This window comes from Urocampus carinirostris, chromosome 2 (assembly GCF_059441175.1).
Source record: "Urocampus carinirostris isolate Australia breed hairy pipefish chromosome 2, RoL_Ucar_1.0, whole genome shotgun sequence".
NCBI lineage: Eukaryota > Metazoa > Chordata > Actinopteri > Syngnathiformes > Syngnathidae > Urocampus > Urocampus carinirostris.
The window spans coordinates 14,860,876-14,874,776 of NC_142350.1; the positions used below are offsets into that span (position 1 = coordinate 14,860,876).

Here is a 13,901-nt window from a genome sequence, read left to right on the forward strand (position 1 = left end):
ATTTAGTTCATTTTATTGACGCCCAAATTTGGATGTTATTTGGAAATGCCGATCACGCACAGTGAATGAAACCTCGAAAGGGTGGTGGCTGTTGAGGTAAAAATAAATACAATATTGTTATATTTACTTGTAACTTTTCTTGTGTTACAATTATAAGCAATGGACTGAAATTGGATGTTCTAAAACGCCGTACACATAGGGTTAAGATTTTCGTTTTTTCTCGAAAATTGCCAAAATTTTACCATTTTGTGAAATTTCAAAGTCGTTGAGCTACCTCTAAATATTATCCAAATTGTTTAAAATTGCACACAGTGTGTTTTTATCGATATAAGAACATATGCGGGGAGTCAGAGCCCAATATTTCCCCCAAAAAAATTTCGACCCCCATTAAGGACCACCCTAACGAAAAAGTTATGAAAATGCACCCAATACATACAAAAGAGCAGGCATGACAAAATTAGCTTGGCTCGGGACCGATTTTAGACTTTATGTTACCTGGTGGGCCGGATAAGTAAAAAAATGTCAAAACCAAAATTCAGCTTTGTTTTAGTTGGTGGGTTAGATCCCTTAACCACTACGATCCTAGGGGCTCCATTTCCTGTAGTTTGTCTGGGGCATGTACAGCCTGGCGGCACTCATCCCTCTCCAGGCCAACATATGATTCCAGCCGGTCTCGAACCGGGGACCTTTTTGCGCGTCAGGCGAATGTGCAAACCACAAATTATAGTGACAATGATAAAAGATCTTTTCTAAGCACAACAAATATATACCCAAACAATTCAAAAAAATTTGTTTTGTTTTTTTTCATTTTTGGCATTGAATTTTTTAATATTCTTATTTTAACAGTTGAGTAAATCTTGCTTTACATCTGAGCCAACTCACCACGAATAGCATAAAAACATAAACAAACTCAAGCGGGAGTTACGAATAAAAAGATGCTTGCCTGAATTTTCGTACTACCTTAGAATATAAAATAAAATAAATAGTTTTAGTAGTGAACGGGAAATAACATCAGATCAAAGTACTAGGCAGGGCTTACAATTACACCTTTTCTGCCCTCTAGCGGCAGGAATGAGCACTATATTTGTATTTATCCCCAAAGGAAAAAAAATCAGAACTTAATAGAAAGGAGCTAGAGATGTTCTTTTTTATGACACTCAGAAATTTAAGGCAGACCTGATTAAATCATCCAAAAGGGCCGGATCTGTATGTTTGACACGCCTACAACAGAGGCTTTAGTAGAAATCAGTGTTTGAGTAAACTTTTGTTCTCAAACATTCTTTAAATTACTGTTGGGTTTGATTAAATTCATAATGATCCTTGCCTATCACCACGCCTTAGAATTACTACAAATGTTCCGTTCAAGGCAGGAAGTCAGGAAGAATGCGTCAAGAAATCTTTCTACGCATGTTTATTCATCGCTTGGTTTAAACAAACCTGTTCCTGTGAGCGGCTTTGCAAGCTACTCACGCCTCGGTTCTCAACAACGTGCATGGCACGTGCATCGACATTTGGCCTGCTTGAAAAACGACATTCGGACCAGTCGGGCTACTAGAGATGGGATCCTTCCCATCTGCATTGTTTCAATTGATCCGAAACAAAAGTCACCGTTCTTCTATGATAAAGGAACAAAATTAATTTATCTAATTATAAATATATAAAAAAGTATTGAAATTATTCATGGATTAGCAAAGAATAACTGGCAATTAAGATAATTTATTTGGTTGGGATTTAGATCTTTTGATCCCATTTTTTAATGTCCAACAAAGAAATGTTAGCATTTCCCAAATGGGCCTATTTACTTCCTTTTCATGTCCAAATGAGGTTGAGGGGTGCGACAGAAAGCTTGAAATGAGGAACCGAACCAAAAAGAAGGAAAACAATGAAGTGGGTGGTATTAAAAGTAGCAGAGCTGCCCTGGCTGCTTTTTCCTGTGCTGCAGGCCGAGCTCAAAGATTAGATTAGGACAAACAAACTGACACTGGCAATACCAAAATAATTGAATACCAGGAAAAACAAAACAAAAACGCATATTTATATATATTGCATGAATGTGTCCTTCACAGGACACAGGAAGTAAGACAGTGTACCACTTCAAAACGCATTAGCTCTCCTTGCAACTACAAGAGTTTAAAAAATATTGAGAAACACTATTATATCCCAACATGTTATGTTTCCACCAGAAATGAATGGAAATTAAGGTGAATAATCAATTCTCTCGTTTCTAGTCCTCGTTGTAAAAAGAGCACTAAAGGCAGCTAATGTAGGAATTGGCTTTTTATACCTTAAAGTTAGGTTGTATCGATAATTGTCCATCCCTTACTTTTATATATTATTTTTCGATTTTTTAAAAAATCATTAAAGGACTGATGATTGATCAAATAATAAGGAAAAACTGAAAATATTTCCTTTTAACCCTGTGTAGTTGTTAGTTTAGGGAAAACTGAAACAAACTACCCACAGAATCAGTTTTATAATAAAATTTAGAGGTCAAAGTGTAATTATTTCTTTTGAACAAAAATAAAGATTGATTGGCTGACCAATAGTGCAAATACTTTTATTACAAAACTTACCAAATTAAGGCCACAAAAATCAGCAAATGTGTAATTTCAAAGATATTTTACTATTAACTTATTTTAAAAATATATTTGTAATTACTTGCCATTGGCACAAAACAAGTGAAAGAAAAAAAAGAATCAATTTTGAGGATCTGTAGGAATCAAACTATTCAATCATTTTAAATTGTATTGAAAAATAATAAATGAAATATAACATTTATTTGCTGCACTTCTTATTCATTTCAAGTCCGACTAAATTTGGTGGGTAGATTTATTCACCCGTGGTATAGTCATTCTTCATTACTTAAGGGATGATTATTGGTTTGAAAAAAAAATTGGTATTGGAAATCTGTGAAGAAAAACATTGAAATCCTATTTCAGTTTCACTGCCGAGCTAGCACAGGTAAGCGAAGTAAACTAATCAAACAAGAGTGCAGACTTTCTCATGCTTTGTCTTCACATATGGCATTTTATGTGCTCCTTTTGCGTGGGAACGCTCATAAAAAGAAGCAATGTACCCACTTATTGACTCCTTTGAAAGCATAATAGACTGGCAGTGTCTGTTCTGTTTCTCTTATGGAAGATTGATGGCGAGCTCAACCAGACAGAAAACCTCTGGCAGCAGCCTACGCTTAAGCTGGCTTCTCATCGTCACCTAGCACCACTCGCATTTATCCTACGCGGTTACTGTGACAATTTTTCTCAACATTGGCTTCCATCCTAGACGAAAATAATATAGCATTCCACAGGGAGTTCAAACACTGTGAAATGAGAATTCACACAACAGTAGGATTGTGCGGTCAATTCTTTCTATCTTCTCGTTCAAGGCCAGCTTGGCCGTCAGAACATGTTCACAGTCCTGAGAAATACACTCAGAAGGCTGCCTGTAATCATGTTGTGCTCACAAATACTTGAGGTACAGTTAATGAACACTATAATGTAAATGCACTGGTATTATTATGGGCTGGGTGATAAAATTATCCCTCAGGATACATACATATATACTGTATTATACCATTTTTTTTAAATAATGTATTTTCCCCGTGGCCTGGTGGGTTTCCTCCCATAAACAAAAAACTGGCAAGGCAGGCCAATTGTTGGTTTTAAATAATCCCACGGTCAAGATTCACACACGTTTTTCATGGCCAAATGCAAGCACTTTTGGAGGACTTTCCAAGTGAATTTTCCAATTTCTCCAGTATCCTTACGAGAAATCAGGTGAAAATCATCAAATATGTAGACAGTCTTCACACAGGTTTTCTAGGTCCACCTATATACTGGAGATCATAATGAGAGAACACTTTACAAAGAGTTGAACAATTCAGAAAAAAATGCCATCTTTACTGCTTAACAGGTTAAGGACATTTTGCTGTGCCAAAACAAAACATTTTTCTTCACAAAATGAAAAAGGCATTCCAACAAAAAAAAATGTATTTTGCCAAAAATGCACTGATCAAAATTAGAAAACATTTTTAGGTCCCTACCACCTAATGGTGCTAATGTAGCACATGGTGCTAATTTTCTTGATTCTGTCAACCCCTATTTAACTGGCTTTTTAACTGCCAGTTTTACACCAGGCTTTGCAAGTTTGTGGAATCAAGACAACTCAAGTCACATTTATTTGTATAGCCCTTAATCCAGGGGTCATCAGTAATTGATTTTTGGAAAAAAAAATAATATTTAAGTGCGAAAAAATTAGGGCCAATTAATGGGTATTTATTGGATTTCTAGCCATTAATTGGTAATTTAATTGCTCCAACCGGTGTTGCGCCGTTGGATGCGCTCGGCGCCACATGTGCAGCGCCATTTGCCGTTGACGACATCAATCTGCGTGAAGTACTCTCTAACCATTTTTTCCTTCGGTCCCATAACCGTGCGAAGATTACAATCAATACAACGTAGTAGTAGTGGTGTACAACGTGTGCGTATGTGCATCCACGACGTACGTGCTTGAGGCAAAACGTGAGCCAATCAACAAGCCCGATTTTGTCCCGACCAATAAAAAGCTGCTTTGCAACCACACTACGTACATACAGCTACCGTGTTTCCCCGAATATAAGGCCGGCCTTACTTCAAAATCATCGTCAAAAATTGAGGTTTTGAAATAAAAATATGTGCAAAAGTAATAAATTTTCGCTAAAAATTTCTTAGAAAAGCATTGCCGTTGTTAAATAACGTTGATATCTATGGTTTTCATAGGTAATATGAGCCTCTTATTTGCAGGAAGGTTGAATTTCATTTCTCATAAAAAGCTGGGCCTTATATTCAGGGTGGGTCTTATAATGGGGGAAACACGGTAGCTTACGCGTATGCATGCACTGTCCCGATTGTGCGTGTATGTGACCTTGACCGCATACGAAATGCTCGCGCGGCGTAAAAATTTGCACGTTTGTTGACGCAATCGACTAACAAAAAACCCGAATATTTTCGCAATTAATGGGTCGCAATAATTGATAATTATTTAAATTTTGCAATAAATGGATTTATGAGTTTAAGCAACCATTCCAATTATTGTTCGCAATTAATGGCATTAATTTTTCACCAATCATTTATTGCTGACCCCTGCCTTAATCACAAAATGCCTCAAAGGACTGCACAGGCTACAATTACACCATTCCCTGAATTGAATTGTCCAAAAGGTCGGTGAAAGCAGAGACACATAATGCCCCCAATAAGCAGGTCGGCGCCTTGCATGGCCGCTATTGGTGTGTGAGTGTGTGTATGGGTAAGTGTGAAGCACATTGTAAAGCGCTTTGGGAAGTCTTCATAGACCATTTTACCATTGACACCTCAAGCCTGCAAAATTGTCCGAAAAGTCCACGACAGAAACAACTGTTCAAAAGTGACTGAAAGCTTCCGGCAGCAGGTTGTTCGGATGAAAACAAAAATAATGACCCTATCAGAATATTGAATCTTTGTTTTCTTGTGTAAATACCATGTAAATTATAACTATAGCCTTATCCCCCTTGTTTTATAACCTTATCTTCTCTGTTCCTTTATCCTCTTGGCTCATACCTCACTGTGAATGTATAAAACTGGAGTGTCATGCCCAATTTCGTTGTCACAATATGTTAACCCATTTTGTAACAATGACAATAAAGGTATATTCTATTCTATTCTATTTCTATTCTATTCTATTTACAAAATTTCAAACTCATTCAAGTTACCAATCATAAAAAGTGAAACATTGATCTTGTAAAATCATTCATAGTGAACTTATAAAAACGATAACATTGATCATGCACAAACGGGAAAAATTAGCACATAAAAACATTAAAATCCATCTTGTAAAAACGAGAGAATCGATATTTAGTAAGAAGCCAAAACGGAAAATGCATCATATAAAACTAATAATAATGATCCTGTGAAAATGAGGAAATTGATCCTGCAAAAAAGAGGAAATGGATCCCGCAAAAACGAGAAAAATGATCATGCAAAAATTTGAAAAATCATGTAAAAGCATTCAAATCGATCTTGTAAAAATGAGAAGGTGAATCGTGAAAAAACAAAAAAATGATCATGTAATATCAATAACATTGACCATACCAAAAGTTAAAAAAAATGATCATGCAAAAACAAAAAACCCGAAAAATTAGATCATGTAAAAACAGTCAAATTTAACTGATAAAAAACTAAAGAAAAATACTATAACAACAAGAAACAATCTTGTAACAAGGTTAAATATGATCATGAATAAACAAAGACTATTTCAATGTCTCCCCCTACGACTCAAAACAAGACCAAGATCACCTGACACACACAAAACACAATCTGATTATTAGGAAAACGTCCACATATCTCCAATCTCTCCCTCGGAAATCTACATCACATGACTCACATGATGCTTGGACAAATATAATTTTCCCACTAGTCTGCCCGCGAACACACCCACACGATCCTAAAAACAAGAATCTGGTGCAAACAAAGTCTCTCTTGGTGGAAAAAATGACACCATAGGACAGTAATGCTGCAACTTGGAAGCATCCCCTGAACTGTCATTGCAAATGTCCAGCTCATATTACTCCACGACAGATACGTGAGGGGGGAAACAACTACATTGCTACCCTAGCAAACAATACAAATGTTTACAGGTTGTATTAGCCTCTCAGGTTTGGAGTTAAAGAGCACTGTTTAGGTAATGAAGATGAATCCAGCCACACACTCTTAATCTTAGTCAACGACTTGGAACTACCATGACGACTGCCTACAGGTCCGGCATGCTAGCTAGCTCGGCTAACGCGCCGATAACAAGTCAACCGGGACAAGTTGATATTTACTCACCGGCATTCTATCAGAGAAACTTCACGGAGGTCGGTTCCGTTCGGTTCCGAAAAGAAAAATGAATAAGCATCACTTTCCTAGCGTTTGGTCTTTTTCAGTAACGCAACACGTTCGCTCCTTCATCGTGCTTACTTTCTCCAGTCAAACCATCCCCGAGTGAGAGCTCTCCAAATCAATGGGAGGAAAAGGCATGGGTGGGCCTATCAGAAAGGGAAGGGGAGTCTCTCAAGCCCCGCCTTTTCGATTTCACTAGCCAATCGAATCTGCTTGTGGGTTGTTTCCACGATCGCGGTAGGTTGTAGCTGTCAGCCGCGGGAGTGATCTGTCAGATGTATTTTCAATGAAATACTTGGGAAAGTATTGCACGACGAAGTGTATAACAACTTGGTCATATATCTCATTAACATAATTCTGAATAGTGACTAAGAGATTTTAAGTAATGCAACGTAATACAACCAACCATTCGGGAACAATAGATTAAAAATAGAAATCAAATTACCTAATAGCATCTCATGATTTGTGTGTAGGCTTTTACAGTAATCACTTTGTCCCTCGACTCTTTCCTCGACACTGCGTGATGTTCTTCTTTTGTGTCAGGCAGGGAGTATTAAAGCTTGATTATATTTAACCACCGGGATGTTAAAAATAACCTTAACACAGTTTCCCTTGACCCAGGTGTGTAAGAATGTTTTGATGGGATTGCCTGTCCTCTGGCGTTAATAAGTGGAATTACAAAAACACGGATAGTTTATTATAGGGGCCTGGTATATAGTGTATTATTTAGTGCCTCCAAATACTAGGAAAAAAACTCACTTTATTAAAAAAAAAAGTTCTTTGATTTTATGATAAGCAAAAATACATGAAATATTATTAAAACGTGTATTTTCTTAAAGGCGGGTGTGCCATTTGAGATGTCCTTAAAAAGTTGAAAGTAGAATATTTTCTCTATGAACTATGTGGTAACAATGTCCAACTGAGTTTAAAGAACATTCATATTTTCCCCCACCGCGCATATCTGTTTTATCTTACGTTTAGTACCTCTCAGCCACCCTGGTAAGGTCTATTCAGGGATACTGAAGAGGAGCGTCCCCCAGGAAGTCGAATCTCCTATTCAAGATGAGCAGTTAGGTTTTTGTCCCGGCCGTGGAACACTGGACCAGCTATACACCCTCTGCAGGGTCCTTGAGGGTGCATGGTAAAAGTAAGTAAAGGGCTGTTTCGAATACAGACCAATACCCAACTCAAACCCACAAAAAGATAAAAAAAAGAAAGTTTATTAGTACCTAAGGAATGAGTTGACTGAGGCTGCCATCATGACTTGAAGCCAGGTGATTGTGGCAAAGAGTGTCAAAATTTCAAGTTGTGGACACCATCTTTAAATGCACGTGGGTTCAGAAATGTATATTGGTCTACATAACATGAGGGTCTCCTAGAGGGATTTGACATGATTGTCCGCTATCTTGCTGCTAAGGCTACCCCAAAAAAACAAAAACCTTGTAAAATCCTGGGCAATATAATTGAGAAAAAAGTGCCATTTGGTCACTTTGTGTCTCCGTAGTTTGTGCTTTTTAGCACTCGTTTTTGGTTGCACTATAAAAGGGACGTCGAACTCAATTTGGCTCTGGGGCAAGATCCGGACTTTCTATTCTGAGGCTGGCCGGATTAGTAAAAGAAAGTCAACTCCAAATTTTGACCTTTGTTTTTTTAGTATTATGCTTTGTAATTAAAACACAACACGTTTATTCACGAAGAATGGGGAGAAAAAGATTTTTACATTTGGTATTGAATATGTTAACTGTTTCTTTTGACAGTTGAATTATAGCAGTTTTACACCTGAACCAACTCACCACACTGTACAAACTCTACACAGCCTTCTAGCGGGCAGAGAGAGCGTTTGGTTCACATTTATTTAAAAAAAAACGTAACTTTTGATAGAAATGACCTAGAGCCTCGCTTCTTTTTTAACATAATCTGAAAATTATCGTGGGCCAGTTTAAATCACTAAACAGGCCAGAACTGGTATATGGACCATATGTTTGACATGACTGCACTACACGACACAGTGATCAAATGGCACAGTGTCCCTTTAACAAAAATAAGACACCCCCAAATATTTATTGTCTATAAAAAATTGGGCAATTGAAAATAGGAGTTTAAATATAACAAAATGGATGGTTTGAGTCTTTCCGCACACGCACACAAACCTAAATGATGTTTTAAAACGCAAAAAAATGCACTCTACAGTACAGTATCACCCTTTATTTTCAATGCACATTGTGATACCCATTCTGGTCTGTGCACAATGGAAACATATACAAATATATAATTATGATGAAATGCTTTCAAGACTCAGCTCCCTTTTTGTGCAGCGGAAAGATGTGCCACTCTTTGCAGAGGATTGGACACGTATATCCGTTAGCCTTGTTATGTCTCTGCATGGCTTTGTTATTAGAGTTGGAGTAGCTCTTGCCCCGAGGATTTATTCTTTAATTGATTGAGAAAAGTTCAAATGAAATGCCTTAGAGAGGAGCGCCAGCAATATGAGCGACCTCCGTAAGGACCCCTTCGGCCTTACGTCTGTACTCCAACGACCACTTTTGAGCCCTCTCGACTTCGTTCACATTCTTTTCGAGATTCTCCCCGAGTCTCCTTTGCTCCTGGTAAGTCTCGGCGACCCTATTCACCTGTTTGGAGATTTTGACCTTGCTCCGGAGTAGCCAGCCAATAAGTTCCTGAAGGACGGCTCCTTTGGATACGATGGCCTTGGTGTTCTCACAAGTGCTCTTGAACTCTTCTTGAGCTAATCGCAGAACCGGAGGGAGACCGGTCTCATTATCGACTCTGTTGAAGTTCACGAGAACCACAGAGAGGAAGAAGTCGTAACCCTTCATCCTTAGGGAGACCTCAAATTCCGCCCCTAAAGGGCAGAGAAAAAACGTCGGGTGCCATTGATGACAAAATACATTAACCTTCTATTTCACAACTAAATAGGAAAATCATACACACTGTGTTCCTCTCTGATCTTATTCACACATTCGGATATCATCAGACCATCGTCCTGTGTGCAACCACAGTTCTTTTGCAGATTCCTTATGTGTCTAACCATGGACTCGTGACGTTCTTGCAGCTCATTGAAGGTCTCGGCCACATCCGAAAACTTTGAATCCAGCTCTGGCACGCCGAGGCGCTTCATCATCAGTCGGCCTGTTTGCTGCACGTCTAAGAAAAAATTCCAAAACAAAACATTCTTAAAAAAATTCTCCAGATCAGAAGTTTAGGTAACAGTTATACAGACTCACTGTTCGGTACTAGTCGTGTGAGTCTTGCAGATTCAGTTCCATTGAGTACTGGTGGACATGGCTCAAGTAGCGGCTGCCGCTAAAAACAGAAAAGAAATTACAAGTCATATATAATTAAAAAGAGACCCATTCAGCAACAAGCCAGCTCCTCTTTAATAATAACGATAAAATAAACAGGAACATTTATATAAGAAAAGATAAGTTCCTCTCAAAAAACGCACATTACGTATATTGGATAAGAGAAATTCTGCAATAACATTATATGAAATGGGAAACAGATATTCTACAATCACACAGTTCCTCCTAGAAAAGGAAAAAGAGAAATGCACATGGCTGCGGCTGCATCGGCTCGCTACAACAGGTCAGGTGTATCGACATTTCGTTCTGTGTACATTGTTACAAAGAATGACAATACAAAGGAAATTATTATTATTATTATTATTAAATATAATGGAAAAGATCATTTTAGCCCAACCCAGCTACCCAAAATAAATAAATCTTTTTTGTTGCTGCTGTTTGTTATTGCACTTCTTTTTGGGTCAGGTCACATTTATTTGTATAGCACTTAATCACAAAATGTCTCAAAGGGCTGCACAGACAATGGACTATGATTACACCATCCCCTGATCTTAAACCAACATGCGGGCAAGGTAAAACTCAAAAACCTCAGCATGAGGAAAATATGAAACCTTTAGGAGGGGACTCACAAGTGGTCATCCCCCTTCCAAGATGCAATCGATTTAGCATTTGGTAACAGTACACATAACATAGTGAACAATTCATTGCACTAGTGTTACAATGCACTATTCTTTTTCATTCACACACATTGCACTATTATTACTAATTAGGTCTGTTTTTAAGCACTATGTGTAAATATTTTTCCTGCCTTTTATCTATGTTTTTCCTCTTAAAAATTAGTTATTACATGTTTACCCTGGAGTGCAAAATATAATAAATAAAATTAAAAAACACACATTGAATATACTGTAATGGAAAATGAGACACACACTAACAAACCACAACCACTGGGAAAAAAAATTAAAAATAAAAACAAACACACAATAACCCCTACATTATTTGCAGTGGAAAACAGATCACCACAATTCTGCAGCTGCACAGCTATCAACAATAGATGGAAAATAAAATAAAAAGCATATTTCATATGCTTTAATAGAAAAGGCAAATTCCGTAACAAACCAGCTCATTTAAAAAAATAAAACATTCACGTATGTAATGGAAAACGGAAATTTTGCCAACATCCCAGCTCTTCTTAAAAATAGTTCATAATTTAAAAGTTCTACAAGATATGTTATCGAAAATGAAAATTCTGCAAAAAGCCAAAAAACAACAAGAAACTTGTATAGAATGGGAAGAGAGACAAATTAAGATACTTTAATTTAAATTCAACAACTCAACAAAAACGCACATACAGGACTGTCTCAGAAAATTAGAATATTGTGATAAAGTTCTTTATTTTCTGTAATGCAATTAAAAAAACAAAAATGTCATACATTCTGGATTCATTACACATCAACTGAACTATTTCAAGCCTTTTATTATTTTAATATTGCTGAATTTGGCTTACAGCTTAAGAAAACTCAAAAATCCTATCTCAAAATATTAGAATATCATGAAAAAGTATACAAGTAGGCTATTCAACTAATCACCTGAATCATCTAATTAACTCGAAACACCTTGCGAGGGTTTCCTGAGCCTTAAAAACACTCAGCTTGGTTCAGTAAACTAAATCACAAGTATGGGGAAGACTGCTGATCTGACTGCTGTCCAGAGGACCATCATTGATACCCTCCATCAGGAGGGTAAGACACAAAAATAAATTTCTCAAAGAGCAGGCTGTTCACAGAGAGCAGTTTCAAAGCATATCCACAAAAAGTCTGTTGGAAGGGAAAAATGTGGCCGGAAACGCTTCACAACCAAGAGAGATGACCGCAGCCTTAACAAAATTGTGAAGAAGAATTTGGGGGAGCTTCAAAGACAGTGGGCTGAAGCTGGAGTCCAGGTATCAAAAGCCACAGTTCACAGACGTTTCCGGAAAATGGGCTACAATAGCCGTATTCCCATGGTCAAGCCACTTCTGAACTCAAGACAACGGAAGAAGCGTCTGACTTGGGCTATGGAGAAAGAAGCACTGGACAGTTGCAGAGTGGTCCAAAGTCCTCTTTTTAGACGAAAGCAAGTTTTGCATTTCATTTGGAAGTCAAGGCGCCAGAGTCTGGAGAAAGGCTGGAGAGGAGCAAAATCCAAGTTGCTTGAAATCCAGTGTGAAGTTCCCACAGTCAGCAATGGTTTGGGGAGCCATGTCAGCTGCTGGTGTTGGTCTACTGTGTTTCATCAAGTCCAGAGTAAATGCAACTGTGTACCAAGAGATTTTAGAGCACTACATGCTTCCATCTGCTGAAAAGCTCTATGGAGATGAGGATTTCATTTTCCAGCATGATCCGTCACCTGCCCACAGTGCCAAAACCACCAGTAACTGGTGCACTGACCATGGCGTCACTGTCCTTGATTGGCCTGCTAATTCCCCTGACCTGAACCCCATCGAGAATTTTTGGGGTATAGTTAAGAAGAAGATGAAAGACACCAGACCTACAAATGCAAATGAGCTGAAGGCCGCTATCAAGCATCCTGGGCATCAATAACACCTCAGCAATGCCACAGGCTGATTGCCTCCATGCCACGCCGGATTGATGCAGTAATCCGTGCAAAAGGATTCCCAACCAAGTACTGAGTGCATCAATGGACATTTTCAAATGTTTGATTTAGTTTTGCTGTTATAAAATTATTTTTTTACTTGGTCTGAGGAAGTATTCTAATATTTTTAGATAGGATTTTTGAGTTTTTTTCCAGCTGTAAGCCAAAATCAGCAATATTCAAATAATAAAAGGCTTGAAATAGTTCAGTTGATGTGTAATGAATCCAGAATGTATGACATTTTTGTTTTTTTAATTGCATTACAGAAAATAAAGAACTTTATCACAATATTCTAATTTTCTGAGACAGTCCTGTACATAACGGAAAATAAAGTACTGCATAAAAAAACAGGTCCTCTCAGAGAAAACCCCATGCACATGTATTTATATCCATTTATTTATACATGACTTTGCATTCATTTGTATATTTATATGTTTATCCATGCATTTATTTTTTTAATGCATCTATTTATTCATTCATTCCATTTGTGCAAAGTCAATGGTGGGGTGTGTTGGCCAGCTGCTGAAACCCGTATAGTTCTTTCCCCACATGGTTAGTCTGTGCCTTGAGTGAAAAGGAGATTTTGTTACATTGAATGTTTTTAGACAGCACTTTGAGTTAGAACTCGCTGCCCGAAAAGTGCTATACAAATACATTTTGTTTGATTGATTATGAATGATGGAAACGAGACAAATCCTGCAACACCCCATTTCCTCCAGAAAAATAAAAACATCTAAAAATATGCACATTATAGTAATGGAAAAAAGACATACTTCAACTTGGCTGCTCAAACTAAAATTCTTTAAAAAAAGGTATTTACAAAATAGAATTAAAAAATAAACACCAACCTCATCAGAGTTTTCATTCTGGAGGCAGCAAGCGCAGAGGAGACGGAGCATTTTTCGCCGTTTGCAGGTCCCCAAAGAGTTTTTTTTCGTGTCAATGATTTCAAACAAAAGAGTCCACATTCCACATGACGTCAGCATCATACCCCTCGTGAAATCTTGCCTTATCTCTTTATTTTTATTGCAGTCAGTTGTGTACACAGTGC

General features: G+C 37.6%; 2 protein-coding genes across 3 annotated transcripts in view; both read right to left on the reverse strand.

Moving 5' to 3' along the window:
- hycc1 (hyccin PI4KA lipid kinase complex subunit 1) overlaps nt 1-7,003 on the reverse strand; it is a 31,020-nt gene extending 24,017 nt beyond the window's left edge. For both annotated transcript variants that reach the window (XM_088329041.1, XM_088329042.1), the window contains exon 1: nt 6,840-7,003. The gene's annotated coding sequence lies outside the window, so the exon portion shown is untranslated. The remainder of the gene's footprint in view (nt 1-6,839) is intronic.
- Nucleotides 7,004-9,083: 2,080 nt separating this feature from the next.
- On the reverse strand, nt 9,084-13,886 carry LOC148371134 (uncharacterized). The gene is made up of 4 exons (XM_088329047.1): nt 13,699-13,886; nt 10,139-10,217; nt 9,846-10,058; nt 9,084-9,756 (listed from the first exon to the last, which is right to left on the reverse strand). Exons 1-4 carry the CDS (start codon nt 13,837-13,839, stop codon nt 9,359-9,361), a joined length of 831 nt encoding a protein of 276 aa, XP_088185173.1. The 5' UTR covers nt 13,840-13,886; the 3' UTR covers nt 9,084-9,358.
- Nucleotides 13,887-13,901: the final 15 nt, after the last annotated feature.